The 23,916-nt window shown below is 48.5% G+C and overlaps 1 protein-coding gene across 4 annotated transcripts in view; it reads left to right on the top strand.

Moving 5' to 3' along the window:
- The window catches only part of PHACTR4 (phosphatase and actin regulator 4), a 40,386-nt gene extending 16,498 nt beyond the window's left edge, over positions 1-23,888 (top strand). For 2 of the 4 annotated variants that reach the window (XM_066204591.1, XM_066204592.1), the window contains exons 2-13: positions 9,280-9,456; positions 9,875-9,955; positions 12,885-13,049; positions 13,178-13,537; positions 16,456-17,032; positions 17,657-17,874; positions 18,327-18,477; positions 19,086-19,141; positions 20,060-20,121; positions 20,897-21,034; positions 21,922-21,998; positions 22,579-23,888. In XM_066204591.1, coding sequence (XP_066060688.1) covers positions 9,280-9,456; positions 9,875-9,955; positions 12,885-13,049; positions 13,178-13,537; positions 16,456-17,032; positions 17,657-17,874; positions 18,327-18,477; positions 19,086-19,141; positions 20,060-20,121; positions 20,897-21,034; positions 21,922-21,998; positions 22,579-22,594 — 2,078 coding nt within the window. In that variant the 3' untranslated portion in view covers positions 22,595-23,888. Of the gene's footprint in view, positions 1-1,182; positions 1,356-9,279; positions 9,457-9,874; positions 9,956-12,884; positions 13,050-13,177; positions 13,538-16,455; positions 17,033-17,656; positions 17,875-18,326; positions 18,478-19,085; positions 19,142-20,059; positions 20,122-20,896; positions 21,035-21,921; positions 21,999-22,578 lie in introns of those variants that run through there. The other 2 variants (XM_066204590.1, XM_066204593.1) reach the window with 2 other exon arrangements.
- Positions 23,889-23,916: the final 28 nt, after the last annotated feature.

The following is a 23,916-nucleotide window of genomic DNA, read 5'->3' as shown; positions in this document are numbered from 1 at the left end:
TGATTGTTCCCAGCTGCACCAACCAAAATCGACAATCTTGGATCTGGTTGTTTCCCAGAAGAAAAGATTTTCCTATTGGGATTGCTGCCTGAGAGAGTATTCAGTCATATTGAAGTCCTCCTCTTGCTGGCCCAACAAGGACAGGGACGCAAAGTGCTGAAGCAGATCCTGTTGTTTAAAACTTCTCCTACACTGGGGAAAAACCAACTTTGTGTCACGTGGGGTCTGATTTTTCCTTTTTGTGCTGCAGCAAATTCCTGTATATTTTTGAAAATTGCTTTTCCTTTTTCTCTGAACTAAGATTAAGCTTCTGGATGCTTAAAGATTTTCCTGCTCCTCTGTTGTTGGGTGTACAGGCAAAACGAGCCATAGGTTCAGAGAAGTCCTGACCCAAATTGTAGTGATAAATTAAGGAATCCAAATGGACATATTTAAACTGTGGAGATCTTTTATTGTGAGGCAGATGGCTGAGGGGAATGTTGGTTACCTTAACCATCAAGCTGTGACACATGAATAGGAACTAAACTTTTACTTTCCTTGTTAAATTTAAATTTTCCATTGTTAAATTTAAATTACGTGAGAAGACACACTTCCGGGTAACTTTAGTGGAGAGGGGAATTGCATTAAATTGTATTTTTATTATATATTTGGCTAGATGCATATCAATTCAGGCTGTCTTTGAAATTCCCTTTGCTCGGGGGTAATGCAGCTCGCACAGCACTTAGAGAGCAGCTGTCTCATCCCTGACTGCCTTAGCTTGTGTTCAGCTGGCACAGGTAGGCTGTAAATTCCTTATCCCATTTTGGGAGGTGAAACCCCTGAGTGTGTTGCCGTGCACGGATTCTCCAAGCACATCCCTGAGAAAAACACTCCGCTCTCTTTCTCCTCACGCCCAGCTTTTCCCTCTTCTTGCTAAACTGGATGTGAAGAAGGAGCGAGGGGTGTTGATAATTTGGATTGTGCAGCTAAGTGGCTGGATCGTGGCTGGCTGTCTCCTCCCCTTCCTGAGCTTCGGCCCTAGCCAGCTCGGCTCTGGAATGACAGGCATTCCTGTGTGAAGGGAGCTGGCACGGACACCTATTTATGAGAATCAAGTGCCCAGCCATGGGGGACAGGGAGAGCAGGACCTGTGCCGGACCATCGGACACCAGAGCCGTGGCCTGAGATCTAGCGGCCGCTTCCCTCGCCAGGCTCTTTCCTCATCTGAAGTGTGGATTTATCATTTTAAAGGGCTGAAGTGTTCTCAGCATAGAGTTTTCCTCTTTTCCCCTCCCGTCTCTTCCCGGAGAGCTGCTCTGAACGGAATCTCATGGGGCAGCCGCACGTCTCGAGACCGGTACATCCAGGTGCTTTTGGTGAGTAATGGAGGGCAGGGGAGACGAGGGAGCTGTGGGGCTGCAGCAAGGCAGCATTGCAGGTGAAACGGAGGAGTTGGGAGGAGTGGAATGTGGAACTTGTGTAACCTGCGCCCAGCTGGGGAGAGAAACAAGAGAAATAACTCCATTTCCTTCCTTCCTCTTACTTACTTCACATGTAATCACTGTGCAGCATGGTCTCTGATCTTCAGATAGGCTCCAAGCTGCTGTTTTAAGGGACAGCCTTTGGCTGGCATGGATTCAGGGATACTACCTTTGCAAAGAACTTGGACAGTGGGAAAGTTCATCTGTGTGGGGCGGGAGTCAGCCCTGAGAGTGAGCCTGGACCAAAGCCACCAAGAATTGCCTCCTTGTGATTGATGTCACCCAGCTTTTGGGGCAGCTATAGCAGCTTCGGGGGGAGAAGGGCTTGGCAATAATCTCCCTGCTTGTTTTCCCTCTCCACTGTGAGGTATCTCAGTAACAGGCTGGAGAAAACACAACTGTGTTAAGCTCTAGGAGCAGCCCCACTTCCTGAGCACTGTGTGGGCGTCAGTGTTACTCCAGGTCTGTCATGGGTGCTGTTCTCAGCACTGGGACTAGGTAGGCATGGGCTATGAGGAGACTTTCCACATCCCTCTGTTGCCTTTCTCTGATTCCCACTTGCTAGACTCAGTTGTTCACCCTCATCTGTAAAGTGGAATTTTATAATTTTTAGAGAAGAAATTGACATTGGCAGACAAAGAGCATCCTCAAGATACAGACTATTATTTTCATTATTTTTCACTTCTACAACGTTGACCCTATCAAGCATTTCTAGGGCTCAGATGAAGCCAGTGATTCTCTTCCCCACCACCACCACGAGGTGACTCCAGCTAGTCTTGTTCAAGAGTTGCTAAAAATAAAGTGATAGAGTGGAAGGGAGAAGTAAAACTTCAGTTATCTTTGTACTGAGGAGATTACCAGCATCTTCTGCGTGGATTTATTCACTGTTAGAAGCCGACCTGGTCAGTCTTGGGCTCTCTCTCTTTCCTCAAACACCAAGAACAGTGGTAATTTCCAGGGGAGTGGGCTTGGTGTAATGATATTGTGCTTTCTGGAGACTGGGGCCAGCAGACCTGGTATTTCCTCAACTGCTCATTTGCTCTCTGAAGTCTTTTTTCACGGCACAGCTCTCACAGTTCCTGCTGATTAAATCTGGAACTTGAAGAGATGGTTCTTGCATTAACTGTGGCAGGATGCTGTTAAGGACAGTCCTGTGAAGATTATGGTGATTAGGAACATACAAAACACAGGGAAGCCGAGGACTGGGACTGTTTGAGGCTGTTTTGTGACCACAGCCTTTAGTACTCCTTTAAGGTCAGGATTCACGTCTTCCCTGGATGATTCAGGAAGACATCCATGAAGTTTTTAAAGCTGTTTTAGGTAAGCTTAGAAACATTTACCCAAATAGCTTTTTTGATACTTTTAACAGCATTTCCCTCAAAGAGTGTTTGCTGTTTGAGTTGCTGCTGTTTGCTTGGGAGCTTCTGGGATTCTTGTCTGCTCTGCTGGACGCAGCAGGGTGGGAAAGGAGCAAGTTTCATTGCTCTCCAGCCTGTGCACCCACACTGTGGTGGCCGCAAGGAGGCTTGTGGCAGTGCCTTGGCGCTGGCTCTGGGCTGCGGTAGTCCCGCTGGAGCCGTAGGGACTGCTGTGTTCCAGCTACCTGAGGTGTGTAATGAGCAGCCACATTCCCTGCAAAACTTCCCGTTGCACCTTGTGGGCTTGCTCAATGGCAGAACTTCAGAGAGGTGTGTTCCTTAGGGAAGGAAATAAAGGTGATTAAGCAGAGTTGCTGCTGTGGCACTGAAATACCTCATTTGCCCAAAGACAGAAATGCCCAGCAAGCTCCTTATGAACAGAAACTCCTGGGATTTGTGGAAATCCCGTAATAATTCCTACAAGAGGAGATGGATCAGGTTCTGGGTGAACTCTGGTTTGTGGATGGAAAGAATCTGGCCCAAGCTCATGATTTAGACACTGTGCAAGTCTGTTTACACATCAAAATAAGGATGTTTCTTCATGAGGATGTCTCTTAATGAAGGTAGAATTTACTAGGTCTTTACATCTCAGAAAAGGACTGGGGCAAAGAGCCCATGGTAGTGCAGGGAGGGTGATACCTGGTTTCTCTTAGTTAGACTGCTTCACCAGCCTTTGTATGTCTGCAGAAATGTTTGGGGGAGAAAAGCAGCTTGTTCTCAACCTTTTCCAACAGCTCCGTTCTGCAGTCCTGTCCTGGGGCTCACTGACTCTGCATCTTTAAAGGATGGTTCCGTTTTCCTCATGAACACTAAAAATCAATAGTTTTTCTCCCCGGTATATTCAGGATATTACTAACTGTCATCATCTGAGATGCAATCCTTTGATTTCTTCACAGCCTTCAGCCTTGCTTTGTTGTGATCTGAGACTTGGATCTGCAGTGGTCTGCAGTGATTTTTAGCTTAAAAGCAAAATTTCTCCATAGCCAGGGTGACTTTTGAGGATGTGTGGCCGGAATTAAAACAGTTTAAAAACTCACCAGGCTTAATTCTGGAATGTCCTGCACTAGATCCAGGTTGGGATTAATTCTTTAAGACTGTGCATCAGAGCTGCCTCTATTGCATGTAACTGCTGCAGGTATCTTGGTGTGAGAAATGATCCTTAAAGGAAGGAATGCTTTTTAGTTATTCCTGTTGGGCCCTGAAGTTCCTGTTGTGCCTGCTTCCAGGCTGTCAGTGCTCGGCTCTACAAAAGGGTATTTTGGGGCTTGACCCCTGAAGATGGGGATTAACATGGTGGATTTTCTTCCCCAGCCCATGGTGTGATCATTAAACCATGACTTTTATAGGTGGGGTTCCTAAAGGCCAGCTGGGGTGTCCTGTGTGCGTGGCCATGGTGTGACTACGTGTGGGGTTTTTTATTGACCCCATGCATCCTGGCTGTGCCAGATTGACACACTGAGAGCAGTGGTGGAAGTGAAAGCTTCACTCTGTTCAATGGAATGGCAACCCCAAGCCTGACAGGACCTTTGGGAACAGGTGACACATCGCCACAGCCACTTGATGAGGGTGTGAGAGACAACTCTGGGTCTCTGGCTCCTTCCACTGAAATGGTTTCTCTGTTCAAAGAAAAAAAAAAAAAAAGACTGGGGTCACTCAACACCACAAGATGCAGTGGAAAAAGAGCTTTTTTTCTACTTGAAATTTAACTGAATTTAACTGAAGACTTGAGCTAAAACATGTCTGCAGGGGAGGGTTGAAAGGACCAGCTGGCCAGGCAGACCGATAGGGAATTGCATCCCAACCTGCTTGGCACTGCTGGAGCTTCCTGCCTTCTTGTGTGTTCAGGTTGTGCCAATTTTGTGACATTTCCCTGGATTATTTCAGTCTAAACATTTTGGGTTAACACAAATCTGCTGTTTTAAACAGCTCAAATTCACCTGCTTGTTTGGATAGAATGAGATCAGAACAGCTTAAGTGTTTGGGAGAGCGGATCTGAAATGGCAGGAGGCTCTGGCTGGAAAGCAGCTGGGGCATCATGCTGTCCCTGGACCAGCTGGATTCTGAGCTCCAAGTGTTCCAGGCCACCTCCCCTGGGAGCATCAGGCAACGTGCTGAAGTTGCAGCACATATTTATTCTTGGTTTTTCCTCAACCAGGGCTGTGTTGGAACATTAAGCACAGCATCCAGCTGTCAGGGTGGGCTCTGTGGGGCTCTCTCAGCTCCAGGGTCACTTTTCCAAAGCGTGGATTGCTACTTCCAGAAGGGCTAAACAAGGCCCTGCTTCAGCGTGGGGTTACTTTAGGGACCCGCCAGCTGGGAATCTCTTGACCTTCTCATGAGGACTCTGCTGGCTTCACCTGGAGCTGTGTGACCTCATTTAAACTTTTCTATGTATTTAAAATGGGTTTTCCAGCCTGGCATCATGGTGAGGGTGAGGCTAGTCTCTCGGACACAGCCTTGCTGCTGCACCGGGTCGGGTGAAGGCGTCAGATTCCTGATGCTTCCCACCCTTCCCTCGAAGTCCGGGTCCTCTTTCTCTGCCTGATTTCGTTCCCCTAGCACTGTGCTGTGGTTCCTTCCCGGTTTCCCAGTGCTTGACTCTGATAAGGAAGGGTTTCCCCCTTGCATTGCAAAGCAGCTTAAGGACCCTCCTGTACCTTGTAGAGCAGAACAGGAGGCACAGCCTCAGCCAAGTGGATTCTCTGCTTTCACAGGGAAGAGATGTCCTCTCTGCACCATTTCATGGAGATTTGAGCTGGAAATGGGCTGTGAATGGAAGGGAAGGTCCATTTTGGAGGGAGTGTGAGCACTAATATGAACAATCACTGAACAATAAGGTTATTTGAATGCAGATCTGTATATCTCACCTACAGCTACTGATCCACCCTGGCTTGTTAGTCCTCAGTGTCATAATTGCTTTACAACAGACTGCTTTAAATATCTATGTCTTTGTGGTAATTGGGGATGGGAAAAGGAAGAGTGCTGTGGAAGGCTAGGACAGGCTCTCCTGTCATTTGCACAACAGGACAGAACAAATCCCAGTGGGGATTAGCCAAGGAATTGCTTCCCTAGCTTCACTGTGGGCTGTGGGCTGGAATGGTCTTGGAATGTTTAGAAACATGTTAAGTTTTATTCTACACAGAGCAAAAGGGTAGTGGAAATTATTTGGACAGTTCTGTGTTCTAGTGTGCCTGTCTCTCCCTATTGCCTGGCTGTTCTTGGGCATGGAACTGATTATAAACCAACAAAACCAAGGGTTTCTGTGTTGGACGACACCTGACTCTCAGCAGGAGCCTACAAGCAGTTGTAGCACCACCGAGGGAGCAGTGAGGCAGAGAAGCAGGACCAAGTGATTTTCTCTTGATGTGAAGGTCTTGTGAAACCTCCTGTGTTCGTCTGGGTGGTTGCAGTTCTGGCAGTGAAACTCCACCCTGGGAAGGTATTTGCTTTGACAGCCGGACCTGGGCTGCAGGAGCTGCGGGAAGAGGCTCTGCCAGGAGTAGTCACATGTGGGTTCTCCCCACCCTCTCTGCTCTTAGCTACTCCTCCTTTGAGGTACCGTGTGTCTCCTGCAGTTTTGGCTCATCCTTTCATGTCCTGTGCTCCTCCCTGGCTGTTCAGAGGGGACTGTGGCAGAGAAATGCTTGTCGTTCTCCTCCTAACTGGAAATGGAGACATTCCAGGCTGCCGAGGGCTCTTAATTAATCCCTGGACCTGATGGTTGAGTTTTCTTTTAATAACTTACTTCACTTAGTGCAGCACTCTGACATCTTGGGTGGTAGGCGGCACATAAGTGACATTCCTCAGAGCAACTCAGGGAAGAGGCAGATATAAGGCAAGCTTGGTAGTGCTGCCTTCAGCACTGTTCTCCTTGAAAAGGTGAGGGAAATGCCTTTGATGACACTTGGGCTTCAAATTCCGTCTACAGCCTGTGCTTGGCAAGCGCTCACGCCTGCCTGGTGAAGTTTGGGAATGCTCTGTTGAGCACAGTGAATACTGCTTGTTAAAATTGCATGTACAACTCCAGGGCTAATGCTCTGGTCTCTGAAGAAAGTGCCTCTAAACATGCAGACAATTCCTCTTGGGTTTCTGGGAGCTTGAAATGCCGTTCTGCGTGCCCCCCCTCCTGTCCCTCCCACCTTCCATCCACCCTGCCTCCATCCCTGCAGAAAATCACAGATCAGTGCTGCCATGGTATATGTTATTTTCCACCCAATTTCTCTCCTGTTATGAAGTCAGGGTTGTTTTTTGGTGTTATTTTTTGTTGTTTTTTTGGTTTTTGGGTTTTTTTTTTCATTTAAAAGCATCTCAGATACTGAATTGGTCTTGCTTTTTCAAACAAATATTGGCTGACATCAGCTTTTGACTGGTTCAGAGTGAGGGACTTTCTGTTATGGGGCTGATTTAAACAAAAGTACATCCAACAAGTAAATTGTGGCTCAAACACTCTGGTTTCGCTCTGTTGTTCTTCTTCCCTGTGTTTCAGTGATCTTCCATTCTGTTTGTGCTCAGACTGGAAAACTGGGGTCTGTCTGTCATGCAGTGACACAATGGTAGCCTGTCCCCCCGGCCCTGTGGCCTGAAGGTAGTCAGGAGCCCATGGCTGTGGCTACCTGTGCTTCATGCTTTCTGGAATCTGAGATCTCATGCTGGGAAGCACTGCAGGGTTTCAGGTAGAGCTGCATCAACACATTTTTTGTGGTTTGTTTTTTTTTCCCCTCTGTCCTGAATCTGTTTTTTCACATCAGGGCATGTATCCTCAGTGAAGGTTTGTAGGATACAGAAGATGCATTATTAGCTCTTTGTCCTATGTGTGAAGCGGCTTTCCCCTAAAATTCTTTTCCCAATCTCAGTTTTGGGAGATGGGATTCTTGGCTGAACTTTCCTGTTACCTATGGGGTATTGCCTGTTCTGTGGGCATGTTACAAAGGCTTGTCTGAAGCTGACTAAAAGGTCTCTTGTGCTCCCAACCTCCACAATGTCTGTCTTGGAGGCTCCAAAAGAAAACACCTGAGCACAGTTTGTATCAGGACCCTCCAGCCTGCTGGGTGGGGCTGGGGGGACGTCTCTCTTCTCCATAGGATTTTTTCCATGGAACTCTGCAGTGCTCCTGTCTCTAGTGCTGAAGCTGAGGGATTCTGGCTCTGGAAATCCTGCCATGGAGTGGGCACCAGCTGGCTTCACTTAGCTCATGCGCACTGATTTCTTTTTTTTGCAGGCAGTGCTAGATTCTGCTCATTATAAGTCCTTCTCTGTGTTCCATCAAATACCCCAAAACAGCAACATCAGGCAAGGCAGGATCAACAGTCCCCCAGATTAGTATTTTGTGCTCTGATTCTGCTTCAAAAGTGGGGGTTTTTTTGAGTTGGGGGGTGGGGGTTTTTTTGTTTTGGTTTGTTTTTTTTCACATGTCCCTTCCCGCCTCCGTGTCCTTCTTGTGCTGTTCTCCAGAGACTCCTGTGCAGTAGGTGGAGCACAGGCCTGTATTGTGTCGCTTTCCTGTGGAGTTGTTGCTCTTGGCCGGCTTTGCTGCCCTTATTTATAGAAGGAAAATCAGGGGAAAATCTAGCACATCCAGCTGCTGGAGTGGGTCTGGTGATTTTGGGGCACGGACAGTTGTGAATGTCAGCTCAGTGGGCTGGAAGGTGTTTGTGTTCAGGTAATAACTTGTGCCCAGCACCAGTTGCTTCCAAATGAAGATGAGAAAATGTAGGGAAGTGGTTTGTGTTCATGGGCAAAGCTGTGACACTGCAAAATTAAATTAATATGTGGCTGAGGAAGCTGGGGGGACTCAGCCTGGAGAAAAGGAGGCTCGGGGCGGTCTTCTCGCTCTCTCCAACTCCCTGACAGGCGGGTGCAGCCAGGTGAGGGTCAGGCTCTGCCCCCAAAGAACAAGGAACAGAACAGGAGGAAATGGCATCAAGTTGTGCCAGGGGAGGTTCAGGTTGGACATCAGGAGGAATTTATTAATTTAAAGAGTTGTCAGTCCCTGGCACAGTCTGTCCAGGGCAGTGGTGGAGTCCCCATCCCTGGAGATCTCCATGGAATGACTGGATGTGGTGCTCAGTGCTCTGGGCTGGTGACAAGGTAGGGATTGGTCACAGATTGGATTCAACAATCTTGAAGGTCTTTTCCAACCTTAATGATTCTGGGATTCTGTAATCTTTGTCTCATCAGGAAGGCCCTTACCAGTTTCCCTTTGCCCTGTTTATGTTGAGAAGCCCACTTGTGTCTCTCCAAGCTGATGTGAGGGCTCAGTGGAGCCACAGAGAGAGTCTTGTTCCCTTTTTTTGTATGAACCTGTGCCACCGTTCCCGGTGTGGGGTGGGTTGGTGGGAGATGAGAGCTGTTACCTGCAGTACAGAAATAATTCTTTATTCTTTTCCTTCTTCTCTGTGCAGCTGAAGAGGTGGATCATGCGCCAGGTGATGCCAGCATGGGGGTAGATGTTTTGGAATCAGGTGACACCACACCTCCTACAAAGAGGAAAAGCAAGTTCTCAAGCTTTGGCAAGATTTTCAAACCCTGGAAGTGGAGGAAAAAGAAAAGCAGTGACAAATTCAAGGAGACTTCAGAAGGTAAAGAGCAGGGGCTGGGTGGGTGTCCCTTCATCTATCTGAGAAGGGCTTGATGTCACAAGCCTGAGTGCTGACACATGTAAGAACCAAAATGGGACTTTGGTGATGGGCTGGCACCTGCAATCTGTCCGGAAACACCTTGCCATGGAGATGTAGTTTCAGACAGATTAATTCCTTTCTTTCAAGGAGGCTTCCCAAGCAGCTGTGGGGAGGGAGGATTTGCTCCATGATCAGCAGTGCAGTGTGAAATGCAGGTCTGAACATGCAGTTCCTCCTCTCTCCTCTTAATCCATGTAAAACCAGTGAAATTTGAAGCCCTTTTATTTCCTCTAGAGAGTCTCTTTAAAAAAAAAAAAAAATCTTCTTGAACTTCAAGCTTGCCCTGTTTTCTGAGTGCTTTTTTTCAATTTAATATCAGTTTTAGAACGAAAGATTTCTATGCGAAAGCCAAGAGAGGAGCTGGTAAAAAGAGGGGTTCTGTTGGAGGAGCCTGAGCAGGGTGAGTCTGCAAATGAACTTCTGTCTGTGTCTGTGTAGCTGATCTTCCTCTGGTCAAACCTCACCCTTGGGAGACAAATTTAGGAGCTTTCTGCTGAAGTGATTCCTGTCTGCCTTACCCTTTTCAATGCTCTCTTGTCTGTTTTCTCACCTGGGAGGAAGGCAGCCTGCTTAGGGAGGAAGATGGTGCTGAGGAAGTGCAATGCCTGTCTGAGACACCTTCCTGCAGGGCGGGATGGCTGTGCTGTGGTCGCTTCCCAAACTGTCCGTCTCTGTTCTGCTCCAGATACCTGTGCTGTCCTGCCAGCCTGTGCTGTCACACTGTCACTCACCATCTCCCACTGTTCCAAATGGGAGAGGTGCTGCCCCTGGGGCTCAGGTTGGGAGAAGAATCAGAAATGGATGAATTCTGAGCTGCTTGGGTAGGGGCATATCTTCCAAGAGATGCTTCATGGTACGGTGTCATGATCACCATGAGGCTTATTAAAGTTTGTGCTGCTGTCTAAGAAGTCTTAACCCCTTCTCTTTCATCTTTGATGTGTCCAAGTTGGGATCATGCTGCCAAAATAAGTTGTCAGCTCACCATCCAGTCACCTGGCTGGGATTTGTGTGATGTGGGTCCAAGGGAGGGAGCAGGAAGGTGTGGGGAGATAGTAGCCCCCCATCTCCTGCAGATGGGAATGTGGCCTTTGGCTTAGAGCAATGTGTAACTGCACTTCAGAACACGCTACAGAGACAGCCTTGGCCTAGTGCAAGTTTCATTCTAAGAAAGTGGAAAACTGGAGGTGAAAAAGTGGTTTTCAGACCAAACCACTGAAAGCAAAACAAAGACAAAGTCTTGACACAACTGTGCTGTAGTGATGCCACTGACACCTACCCGAGGGTGTCAGTGCCTCACTGCGGAGTCCACCGGGTACAAAAGGGTGGGAGGTCACAGGGTGAAACTGGAAGAGAGATCAAAGACTTTGGGTACCAAACTTCCAGCTAGAGAGGGCAGAGGAGGTAGAGATCTTCCATGCTGTGCAGGTGTAACAGAAGCCTGGCTAAGGTGAAATTATTTACTTCTTTAAGGCATCTGCTCTGGTTTTAGAAACAGAGGATGGGTGTAATCCAGACAAAGTGCAAAAAACCCGCAGCATGAGGGAGCAGTCAGTGTTGGCAGGAGGGGTAGATTAGAGGCGCATTATCTAAAGCCCTCTGAGAGTTTAAGACACTTGGGCAGTCATAAGATGTGAGAGTGCATTATTGTATTTGTTTGCAGTTTTAAAACCTGCTTGTATGAGGTCAGTTAGTTTTCTTAAGTGAGTTCTTAGGGGGGAAAGATGCTGGAAACCCTTTGAGATGAGGAAGAGAGGAGTAGAGGTAAAAGAGGTGTAAGTGGAGGAGAAACCAGGAGAGGCAGCCTTGCTGTTTTTGGGGGAGAGGTCAGCAGGCTGTGGGCTCCTGGACGCGGGTACTGGGCTCAGAGATAGGAAAAGAACACGGCATTGGATTCTCTTGACCTTGAAGAAGGGCACTGGTGCTGAAGTTGAAGGTGAGATGGTATGAGAGGCCATCAGGAGCTTCAGCTCCCCGCCAGAGAAGGGCAGAGAAGGTTGAGTGGGGAGGCGAGCTGATCATAGTTCCTGTCTCCCTTGCTGAAAACGTTGGATTACCAGAGGCAGTGGCTGCCATAAAGATCTCTGGGTCATCCCTTGAGTTTCAGTCCTAGCTGGGGAGGAAACTTCCTCTTGTTGCAATATGTGCCTGTTGCATTTCAGAGAAGGGCAGTGAGTGAGTGAGGCAGCACCGTGTGCCAGCTTCTCACAGCAACCAAGGCTGTTTCTTGTGGAAAAGAAATCCTGGGAAGCTTCTGAATAACATCAGGTTAGGGAAAAGGAGGCGATACTTTGGAGGGAGAGGAAAGGTAAGGAGGCCAGTGGAATAAATTATCAAAAATCAGAGCACCAGAGTATGCTGAGGTCTAGCACCTGGAGGGCCTGGATGCCACTCCAATTCCTTCAGAGATGGTAGACTGAATTGAAAAAGATTTTTAATCAAATGGGTGATATATTTATTCAAGTTTTCTTGAGTTGAAAATCAGTCAAAATGGGCAATTGCCTCTTAGAGGTGGATGCTGAGTCTTTTTTTGAGAGTAATACTGTCAAAAATTAACCTGTCAGGACAATTACAGAGAATGGTGGAGTATTTCCTCATGGGGATTAGGAGTTGCCAGACCCTCAAAAGCATGGGTTGGGTTGGATTGGATGGGGTTTTTTCCAAAAAGAGGTCTTGCTTCTAACACTGGGAACCTCCATGCTAGAATTTCTAAAAGCAGAAATAGTCAAAGTGACCTACATCAAATTCTAGAGCTGTGTCATTACATCTGATTATAACTAAGGTAAAATGAGGAAACCTGCCTTGCCCATGTTTTGGGTTGAGCAGCGATTTTTGTGCAAATTTCAGGGTAGAGACAAGGAAAATGGAGGTGCTTCCACTAATCTGAAGATTTTATGAAAGTCTATTATTGCATGTGCAGTAGATGACTGGGCTCATGTTGGAATCTGCATTGCAGCAGGGAATTGGTGACTGCTCCCTGATGGAAGGTGGATACAAAAGCTATTGTGACTTCAGTTACAACTTCCTTGTGCTGCAGCACAGCACTGGGCACACTAATCCATAATATAGGACGAAGGGCAGGACAGGCAGAAGAAAAACCCATGATGGCATCCAGTGCTGTGTGACTTACTCGCTGATAATGAAATCAAGGGCTCTCAGCTCCAGCTGGTTGGATTGCTGTGCTGTCCTGTGCAGAAGGTGACTGAAGACCAGCTGTTTCAGGCCAGAAAAGTTGGTGTGGCTCCATGATGGTTGAGTCAGCTCACCCACCTCTCCTCTCCCCTGCCTTCTGAGTGTTTTCTCTTTGCTTCTGTCCTCCCATCCCCTTGCAGATGGTGAAGAGCCAGAGAAGCTGAACCCACCTGCACTGAAGAATGGCCACACCATCCCCATTGGGGGCCCCGGGGTCTCTAACCTGCCCAGCCAGGAGGAAGAGGCCACAAAGCCATCCAGCCTTAGGAAGCCTGTTCCAGTGGAGGAACCAAAGAAGAGGCAGGGTAAGAAACCAGATGTGTGCAAAATCAGGGCTTCACATTCTCCTGCAACCAGTTTTGAATTCTCGTCTGATCCTTCCCACCCTTAGCAGGCCCTCCGGTGCCTTAAACTGAGCTTCCTCCCTTTGCAGGCTCCTCCAGCAGCCACCCTGGGCCTGAACTGGAACCACCTCAGGAGCCACATGTTCCCAGACAACCTCTGCTTCCTCCAAAAAGACCTCCCTCCACTTCCCAGGAGACAAACGACGTGCAGACAAAGGAACCAACACCTGCCGGCAGCACTGCAAGAACTGCCCCCTTCAGCACAGCCCCCACAGCAGCAAAGACAGTCAATTCCACAGCTGCCCCTTCCCCAGCTCCCAGGACTCTGCTCCCTGCTCCTGCCAGTGCCAACACTACTGCTCCCACTAGTACAACCAGCACAGCTCTTGCCAAACAGCCTCCCGTCCCTCCTCCCAAACCTGTCAACAGAAATAGCAACTCACTAATAGGTAAGTGACCCCATAAGCTGTTTTTTGTACCCTGAGATGCTCTGGAGCCACTGCTCCAAGACTCTCGTCCCTTCATAAGGGAAGATTTTTAGTTGCATCAGAATGTCTGACCATCTTTCCTGAACACAGTCCAGTCTGGACTCAAATCTACCAATGTTTAGCCAGGACACACGTTCTGGGAAAAGTGTAATGACTGGTGTCTTCTGCCTTGAGCTATTCAGTCTGTTCCCAACAGCTACCTGCAGGAAGGAATCCCTGCCTGCCTGTTCTCTTTCAACTCTAAGCCAGTGTCTGAATGTTGATGCTTCACTGGGGGCTGGGATTCAGCTGGGATTGGGGAATGGTGGATGAGGTTTTGCTTTGTGAGAGTGTGGTTAGTGACAACTCCTTCTTTCTTTTTCTTGTGGGGGGGGAACCAACAAACAAACCCAAAAAATCCACATCACACCAAACAATGTGTGTCATGGCTGTCACTGCCAGGCCATGTGGTTTCCACTTGGAGCAGAGACCAGGAGCTGGCAGGGATAAATTCAGACTTTCCTGGTTTTACTCAGGCACCTCCTCTGAGGTCTGTGGCTGGGCTACTGACATATGAGTCTCATCCCTGTGTCTCGTCCCGTGCACACATCAGCTCAATCGTAATTTGAACTGAATCTTCCCATTTAGAGAATTAAATGTTTTTATATCTGTAACTTTTCTAAGCAGAAGATTTGGCAAGAGTTTCTTTAAGCTCATTTAGTCTCTGTTCTCTGTGGGAGTTCTGGGGATCTGAAAGATGCAACATTGAGAGTTGGGATGACTTCCATGCCGCAGTGGCCTGTTGGCATTTCAGGCCATTGTTTCACAGACACCTCCTAATCTTTGGACAGGGTTAGCAGAAGTTAGCACAGAACAGGAGGGAGGCTCCTGGGAAGACGAATCTGGCAGGTCTGCACTGTTATCACAGAAACTGGAGGTGTTACCCAGGTGTGGTTTGAGAAGCAGTGCTGGATACGTAAGTTGCCATCTTGCAGTGGCCTGGGCCACTGCTTTCAGTGTGGGCAGATGGCTCTGCTCTGCTTGGGGCTCACCTTGCTCTGGCAAGTTTTGCAAATGACCTTGGTATGGTATTAACAACCCCCAAGTGCCAGACCAGCTTGATTAGCCTGACCATGCTTGAGCAGGCCATGAAATACCTCCTTGTTTTCTTTAAGCTGCTTGCACACACTGCAAGGTGGCATTTGAAATGCCCCAATGCTAATTGCAGGAGGTACTCGTGGAACAAAAAATGTGGCTGGAAACAGCAGTGTATCCAACGTGTTTGGAGCCATCCTGCCTCTTCCCAGCTGCATGGGCTGGGTCAGGAGCACGTGCAGGGTGTGCAGGGGAGGAGAGAACAGACAGTTTTGTCTTCTGGGTAAGAACACGGATGTAGAGGAGGCTCCACAGCCCTCTGGCCTGGCATGATTGAGCTGGAGCTGCGGTGTTGCTGTGTGAGCCTTGAGTTGTCACTTTTGAACAGCGGGAGGGGAATTGGCTTTGTGAGCTCTCCAGGGTCTTTTGGTGCCTACTCTGACTGCAGGGGTGTCCTGTGCCACTGTTACAGCCTGAGGCAGGGGAGGGTGTTACTGTGCAGGTCACCCCTTTGTCTGTCCCCAAGATGCTCATCCCCTGAGCAGTTCTGGTGTCTCAAGCAGCAGGTTCCTTCTGCCAGCTCCTCACTCCCTTTCAAATTTTGCTCTTACCCGGAGGTGCCTCAGTCCTGGTGCTGCCAGGCTTGGAGCACTGCTCAGGAGACCCTGGAGTCCCTTGGGCGAGAGCTGAGGGCACTTTATGTTTTGCACAGTCTGGCTCTTAATCTACAAGGGGAAAGTCTAAAAATGCTAAACATCTCAAAAATGTGCCCACCTCTCTCCAGTTATGTGGCCTTATCTCTGGAAACTCTCCCACTTGTAGCACCCTCTCGTGGTGTCTTTGCTACAGATTCCCCCAGCTCTAGTCTGGGGACATCCATGTGTCATTGTCACCTGCTCCAGGGAAATGTGCAGCGGGTCTCAGCCACTTTAGGCAAACCCTCTACAAGCCCCAGAAGCCATGGATACGTGGATGTTAAAAGCTGCAAACTCCTAAAGCAAGAGCAGTCTTTACTGGTGCAATTTCTCTAGGAACAGAGAGGGGTTTGAGGATCCTGTGTTTGCATGGCATTTTTCATGTTTCTATTTCTTCCTCTCTTCTCCATCAAACAGAAAATATTTAGACTGAAAGCTTTAGGTATTTCAGGAAGTTTTTCTAGTTACTTTTTAGTGGCAGATGAGTTTATATGGGGCTTAAGGAACAGAGTTCAGAGGGGGAGTAAAGCAGAACCTCATCCTGAGGAGCTGCTGGCAGTGGGGTGTTCGTGGGCTGAATCTGATGGATGAATACAAGTGGTGGGGAGCACACTGCTGCCTGCAGCTGTGCTGATTTTTACCTCTGAGCAAAAAGTAAGACTTTAGGACTTCTTGAGTCTTCCCAAGAAGCTCTTTAATGTGCCGGGGGGGTCTGTTAAAACAACTGGAGTCTGGGGTGTCCTAGATGTCTCAGATTCCTTTTATGCTGTAAATACAGCCATAAAGTGCCCACATAACTGCATTTCTGGGCAGGCTCCTGTGCTGTCTTTCAAGGGCTGGTGCCATTTCTCTCTCTCTGATGCAGCAGGATGCACAAACCTGTCTCAGCCTGCTTGTTTGTGGCTGCTCTCCCAAGGCTTACCTTTGCTTCTAGAAAGACAAACTGGAGCCTTGCAACCTGGCTATTTCCTGGTATGACATTCCAGTAAAAAGTAGCAGAGTGCTTAGTCCAAGGCTCTGAGTGTGTTGGTGTACTTTTTCCAGACTGGTGAAGCTTGTCTGGAAAATACCCTGTTAAACATTGTGGCTTTCATGGTTTTTTATTTTCAGCTGAACTGTCCCAAGTAATGACCAGTGGTACTGCCTTGTCCAAGCCTTCCCCTCCTCTCCCCCCGAAGAGAGGCCTCCTGCCTAACAACACATCAGACCCTGTCACCTCCAAGCCCCCCAATGACAGGACAGTGACAGCGAGTCGCCCCGCACCAGTTCCACTGCACGTGACCTCAGCTTATCCACCACCTTCACCCTCGCCGCCGCTGCCCACCCATGTACCCCCTGAACCTCCACGTGTGGCCCTGCCCACTTCCACCCCTGTCCTAGATCCACCGTGCTCCCTGGACCTGCCCAAGGAGACTCCTCCTCCTCCTGAAGACTTCAGGTCCATGGAAGTGTTGAAGAGGACGGCAGAGCAAGGGTTTGGCGAAGCTCACGTGCTGCCTCGTCTGCCCCAAATCCCACTGCACATTCGTATACAGCAGGCTCTGGCCAGCCCTCTGCCTGTCACCCCACCTCCTGAGGGGTGCCACAGGGCTCACTCACTGCTCTTTGAGAACGATGGTTTTGGAGAAGACAACGGCACCCTGGGCAGGACGAGATCCCTGCCTGTCACCATTGAGATGCTCAAAGTGTGAGTACCTCCTTGTATGTGTGCTGGCTTTCCCAGCTCCTGCAGTGCTGTGATGGTGGGGACAGCTCTGGGCAGGGCTTAGGCCTCTGCTGAAGCCATTTTCCCTGTTGGTCAAAACTGTGTTTCAGCCTCTTAAAAGCCAGAGCACCTTCCCCATGAAATTACCCCTGGTTTTGGGATTTTATTGCCCACAAATGGGAAATGGGTTCCAGGCTACAAACACAGGCTGATGTCGGGAATCCAGGCCTGGACTGTCTGTAACTGCACCAAGACCAAAGTCCTGGATTCCATCCCTCTGTGGCCTTCCTTAGCCTTTCATTTTGCTAAACGTAAGTGGGAAAAGGACTGTCTTGTGTTACAGCAGAGCTGAATCTCCCAAGCCACAAAGCAGTGGGGTCAGAGGGCTGTTTGGTTCTGCAGAACCTGCCTCTGTCATTTCCTCAGCCAGAGCTCCCTGAGCTCTCCAGAGCTTTCAAGAGACGGGACAGTGCAGGATCCTGCAGTGGCTCTTGCACCTCTGGTTTCTGGGCTTCCCTGAGGAGAGCTAAGGATGTATTGATTCTCGGGATATTCTGCAGCCCACATGCCGTGTGTTCAGAGGTGTGATAGCATGCTTCTCGTTAGTCCAGATGATGAGGAAGAGGATGACCAAGAAGAGGAACAGAATACAGGTCCTCGTGTGTATATTGGAGATATGCCATCTGTCACAGTCATCCCCAAACTGGTACCCCAGATCCTCCCGGAGGAGCAGGAAGGAGACGAAGGGATGAGCGATTCTGACTCTGAGGGGCCCATCCTGTATAAAGATGATGAGGATGAGGAAGAAGATGAAAGCCATAACAGTAAGGCTCTGACGTGGCAGGTGGCTTTTTTATTGCTTTGCTGAACTCGTCCCTGGCTGCACTGAGATCTGGATCAAAGTGCTGGTTCCCACAGCACATCAAAGCAGCTGGTTCTTGGTTGTGTGATGTAGCACGTGTCCTCTGCCTTGCTTTTTCTGAGGCTCTGCAGCCAAACCTGTGCGCTCACCTGCTGAGTGCACCCCTTCAGTTGGAGATGGCGCCTGTGACAGCCTGTGCTGTCCCAGCCCCTGTGGTAGGACAGCATTAGGTGAGCATGTGGTGTCACACAAGAGTGCTGGCTGCTTCTGCTGTGCAGTGAGTGCAGAGTTTGTGAAGAGCAAGGAGAGAGAGAGCTCCCTCAGAGAGAGCATGACTCCCAGGGGCACAGGGCTGGGATTGCTGTGGCAGGCTCGCAGCCTTGAGCTGCATCCTGTTGCTCTCCCTCCCCACAGGCACGCTGGCCAACAAAGTGAAGAGGAAAGATACGCTCGCTATAAAGCTGGGGAACACAACTGCACCACAGGAGGAGAAGGTTGTCTTCCCTCGGAAGAGCAAGGAGGAGTGGAACGAAATCCGTCACCAGATTGGGACAACGCTGATCAGGTACAGTTAATGATGATGATCAGTGTGAGCTGCTGGCACAGGGTGTGTGGAGTCGGATTGGACGAAGTTGGTGCCTTGTCCAAACAGCTTGTGCTGGAATAGGGTGGGTGGTTGGGCATGGCAGCTGGAGCAGGACTGGGTAGTTGAGTGTTGCTGTTCCTCCTCCATTAAAAAAGCTGGGAGTTCCTCCTGGAGTTGAACGATATCCCTGACAGGCCCCTGTTTCCAGAGGTTAAATGGACTGAGAGGGGAAAATCTCAAGAATTACAGACCTGTAAAACACAGATGGTATAAAAAGGTATGGATGGATGCAGGGCGCATGCTGGTGGTGGATGCAGCTGCGACTGGTGACAGTCCAGGCCCTGCTGTCTGAGCTCCTTGCAAAGCTGCTTCTGAGCTGGAGAGCCCCTAACCCTTCCCAAAGCTGTGCCAGTGGCTGAGCAAGCTGTTTGAGCAGAGCATAGTGTCAAACAGGGCAGCAGTGATCCTCAGTGGTGAGTGGGGAGTGTAGAGGAGGCTGTCTAGTGCACTGAAACCAGTTTTATCCTTCATCCGCTGATGATGAGTGACCAGCTACAACATTGTGCACTTGTCACCCTTCTCTTCAGGCGACTGAGTCAGAGACCAACTGCAGAAGAACTGGAACAGAGGAACATTCTTCAGCGTGAGTAGCACTTCTCTGGTGGTCCTGAGCGATACCTTTCACATCTTAATTTATCAGGTGGGGATGGTTAGAAATTGAAAGAGATTTAGATCAGATGTTAGGAACAAATTCTTCCCTGTGAGGGTGGTGAGGCCCTTGGCACAGGTTGCCCAGAGAAGCTGTGGCTGCCTCATCCCTGGAAGTGTGCAAGGCCACGCTGGTTGGGGCTTGGAGCAATCTGGGGTGGTGGAAAGTGTCGCTGCCCATGTCAGGGGGTGGAACTGGGTGATCACTGAGGTCTCTTCCAACCAAATCCATTCTGGGATTATATGATTATGGACAGAATAGCTGTCCTATGCCTGCCACCTCAGAGAAGAGTATGTGGGCTGGTTTAGACTCTGCTGTTACACAGCAAGGGCTGTTAAAGGTATTTTATTTTGGGCTGGACTTGTATTTGTGTTCCAGACATTGCAGCATTGCCTTGCATGATCTCTAAAGCAGCCGTGCAGCATGAAGTCAGGACTGGTTTTTTTTGGCCATATCTTGTTCTGCAATAGTTTTAAATAAACATCTCAAGGAAATGAGAATGTCAGTTCAGGAAACTTCCATTTAAAATATTTATCTGTGCTGTTATCTTCTTTTAAATTATAATTGCTTTGTGAAGGAGCGAGCTGCACAGTGGCTTGGATGTATTTTGGCAAAATGGCCATTCATCTTTGACATGAATGACTCATTGGTGCTGTGTAAGGGGCATATTTGCCCCTGCCAGTTCAGGAGGTGACACAGGGTATTGAGTTGAACTGCACTCTTTGCCTGTCCTAAGCCTTTAGATCTGTAGGTAATCTGATCCAGCTCAATACTCTCCTTTGTTCAAGCCTAGAAAGCACCTTTCAAAGCCCGATGCTTACATGAAAAAATGGGTTTTTTTCCCCTTGGCAGCGAAAAATGAAGCTGACCGTCAAGCTGAGAAGCGTGAGATCAAGCGCCGGCTCACCAGAAAGGTACTGCTGGCTCCCACGGTGACGGCCACCTGGCAGGGCTGCTGGCCATGGTGGCAATGAGCACGTTGTAGGTACCGTGCTGTGGGGGAAGTCACAGGGCTCTTGTGTAAGTGTCCCCAGTGCCCTCGGACTGCAGTGACTTTGGAATGTAGACTGTCACCCACGGTGAGCTGTTGGCACCAGGGCCATGTTTGTCACTGTCAGATCTGAGCTGGCAGCAAGTGTAACAAGCAAGATGAGAACTAAATTTGGCACCTGACACTTGAAAGTTTTGCTGGCCTGGCTGCTTCAGCAGCCACGACTTCACACCAGGCTCCCTAAAATCCATTTCTAAAGTAACAGCAGTGTGGAAGCTGAGCAGAGTAACAGCTGCTTTTAGCTGTTACATCCAAGTTACTTCTGATTGTTACTCATGGCTGGGAAAAGCTTCCCCAAGGCCTGTGGGTGGGAAGTCTGAGTGCTGCCATTGCTGAAGATGTGTTTAGGGGTGTCATGCAGGGCTCACCCTTGTAGCAGCTGTTTCCACACCCCTCTGTGTCCTTCTCCAGGACAGTGTGGCCTGGGTTCTGCCCTAGCCTGGCTTTGTGATCCCAGTGGAGTATCCAGTCTGTAAGAGGTTTACTTATTCCCCTGCAAGCTGTGAGTAGGAGCTGGTATTGTCTGTGGTTAAGGCACAGTGAGGGAACTGGTTTTGGTTTTGCTTGGGGTGCTTAGTCCTGGGTCTGCTTTGTGGACAAGGCTCAGACTAACCTCCTTTGTTTTTGCTGGTGTTCAGCTTAGCCAAAGGCCTACAGTGGCAGAGCTGCAGGCCAGGAAGATCCTGAGGTTTAATGAATATGTGGAAGTAACAGATGCTCAAGACTATGACCGGCGAGCAGATAAGCCATGGACAAAGCTGACACCAGCTGACAAGGTACCTGAGAGTGTCCTGGCCCCAGATGGGAAGGGGAGCCAGACCAGGATGTTCCATGCAAGAGGGTGTGAGCCAAGGAGATTTGCTCTCTTCCTCTGGCTTCACCTCTTCATCTTTTCCTCTGCTACGCCACCCGTGTCCCTTCACTTGCATGTGCTCTCCCAGCTCTGCTTCCTGCCTCCTCGTGGAAAGGTAGAGCCCAGGTGGGCACATTCTGAAGGCCAGTGTGATTCTGCCTCAGCTTCTGAGTGATGTAAGAATCATAAAATAGTGGAATTGTTAAGGTTGGAAAAGCCCTTGAAGATCATGGAGTGCACCTGTTTACCCAGCACCACCATGTTCACCACCATGTCCCTAGGTGCCCCATCTGGCACATTTTTGAACATTTCCAGGGATGGTGATTCTACTGCAGCCCTTTCCATGAAGAAATTTTTCCTTGAATCTCACCTAAACTTCCTCTGGCTCAACCTGAGGCCATTTCACCTTGTTCTGTCACTTGTTACCTGGAAGAACCAACCCCCTGCTGTCTTGACCCTCCTGTCAGGGAGCTGTAGAGAGTGAGAAGGTCCCTCCTGAGCCTTCTTTTCTCCAGGTTCTTCCCCCCACTTTGCTCAGCTACTTCTGGTGCTCCAGACCCTTTCCCAGCTCCATTCGCTTTTCTGGACATAGCAAGGATACTGGGTATTGGTCATAGCAATGCAGTTCCCTGCAGGCTCAAGAAGCTGGCAGGGAACCATCTGTCCTTGTCCTCCCCAGCCACCTCTGGGGACTGCCTCATCGTGGAGGGGCAGATTAAATTCAGCTTGGTGTTAATGGACTGTGAAAGCTGGGGTGACTGCTGCAATCTGAGCCCTTTTCTTTCCAAAAAAATTTCCCTCTCTGTGCAGGCAGCCATCAGGAAGGAGCTGAATGAGTTTAAGAGCTGTGAAATGGAAGTGCATGAGGAGAGCAAGCAGTTCACCAGGTGAGAATATGTTAACGTAAGAGTTTGGTCTTGTTAGAGCTGTCAGAGCTGTGCTGCAAGGACAGTGTTTAGTGGCAAAACACTAAAACCTTAGAAAAATTATTTGTGCGGCAGTTGGAATGTCCCTTTCTCTCTTGGTCTTGGGGGGTGACTGGAACAGTAGCAGATGAAAAGTGGGTTGTTCTTCCTTAAACTGGGGCTTTCATCCTGGACACTCAGTGACCAGTGTCTAGTTTGAGGTGTGTCTGGAACTAGTGTGAAGCTGCAGCCTGGAGTGAGCTTTTTTGGGGCTAGAGATGTGCAGCCACAGCCACAAAACACCTTGCTGATGAGTTACCTTGGATGTAATCTATGTAGTCACCTCTGGATCATGCCCCAAGTGATTCCTTTCCTTCCAGCTCTGTGTGGCAAAGTTGAGTGCAGAGCACAGGAAGTGAAATTCTTTGATGTTAACAGCTTCCCTGAGGGCTGAGAGTTTTTGAGATAATTCAATTTACTCTCTTTGGCTATCCGTAGTGCCCAAGTAACTATTTAACCTGAGTTCCAAGGATAACACTCAGATTTTCCACTTGGCTTTCAGATACCATCGACCGTAATATTCCAAGGAGGGAGCAAGAAACCCGAGAGGGCTGGAAGTTCTTTGTATCCCTCTCCTAGGCAATACCATGAGGGTGGAACCTCAGCCCTTCCAAGATTTGCCTTCCAAACATATCCAGACAAGGGCTTTCGGCCAGGGAAGGGGGAATCCTGTCTGAATGTAGCATTTCACTGGAACAAACACATCTCTCATGCCATCAGGCTGGAACTGACACTATACCTCGTATGGCTCAGCAATATGACTCTTCCAGGAGACCGTGCCCTTCCTTCCTTCCCAAATTGTACAGACTTGTCTTGCGGTGCAATTCCTCATTTCCTCATCCTTTCCCTGAGGAAGGGAGAAAAAAAAAGGCAGCTCTAATGTTGGGAAGCTGAGGAGATCATGTGCTCTGAAGCATGTGTGTGTATATTAGCTGTGTACAGAGAACCCTGGCAGACAAATGACATGGCACGCGTTATTTTTTTGGGGGGGGTTGCTTGTTTCTGTCATGTCCTTAATGCCCTGAATCACTACTGACCAACGGTTTGTTATCCTGGAAGGGAACTGTATAGGTATTAACATATGCTGCATCTTTTTGTAAAAAAAAAAAAAAAAAAGAAAAAAAGAAAAAAAAGAAAAAAAGAAAAAAGAAAAAAAACCCCAACAGATGTATAAAACATTTGCTCTGCACTCTCTCACACTTGCTGTGATGTTAATAACAGATCTTGAGATATCTAGGCTTGTTTAGCAAATTACAGAACCAGGAAAAATGACTGTTGCCTTTTAAAAACTTTTTAATTTGGGGAAACTGTGAGAGTAGTCAGTCCTTTTTACTGTGGCTTTCTCTCAGATGTTTTTTACTCTCCCAAATCAGGGTTGAAGCTTGCCTTTTTCTCATTTTTACAGCTAAACCTACTGGAAACTTGATAATTTCACTGTGTGGGTCAAAAGGAGGGGGAGGAATAAGTTTAAAAAGTGACCTTAAAAAGATGGGATTTCTCTTCTGAGAGAAAAATTCTTCACCAATGCGGGTTTTAAAAAAAATAAATCTGGTAGGGCCACTGCTGTATTATGCACAAAACTAAACTACATGTGAGATGCCACTTGTGCGGGGGTTCAGGGTGGGGAGGGAGAAAAGAACTTTGTCTTGTTCACAGATCAGTGTGGCAACAGGCCGGCCATGGCCCAGCATCCGCTGGGGCTCTTCCCTCACAGCATCCCCTGTACAGCCGCCATTGCATTGTATATCAGTCTCCTCAGCAACAGATTTTAATTATTAAATAAAAGTATTTTAGGATTTTTTTTTTTTTTTACTCTGCTTGTGTGGTCGTATCTTTTCAA

Source organism: Chamaea fasciata, unplaced genomic scaffold (assembly GCF_029207755.1).
Source record: "Chamaea fasciata isolate MVZ Bird 193981 ecotype frontalis unplaced genomic scaffold, bChaFas1.0.hap1 SCAF_26, whole genome shotgun sequence".
NCBI classification, from domain to species: Eukaryota; Metazoa; Chordata; class Aves; order Passeriformes; family Sylviidae; genus Chamaea; species Chamaea fasciata.
The sequence above is the reverse complement of the archived record's forward strand: the minus strand, read 5'-3'. Positions and strand labels throughout refer to the sequence as shown.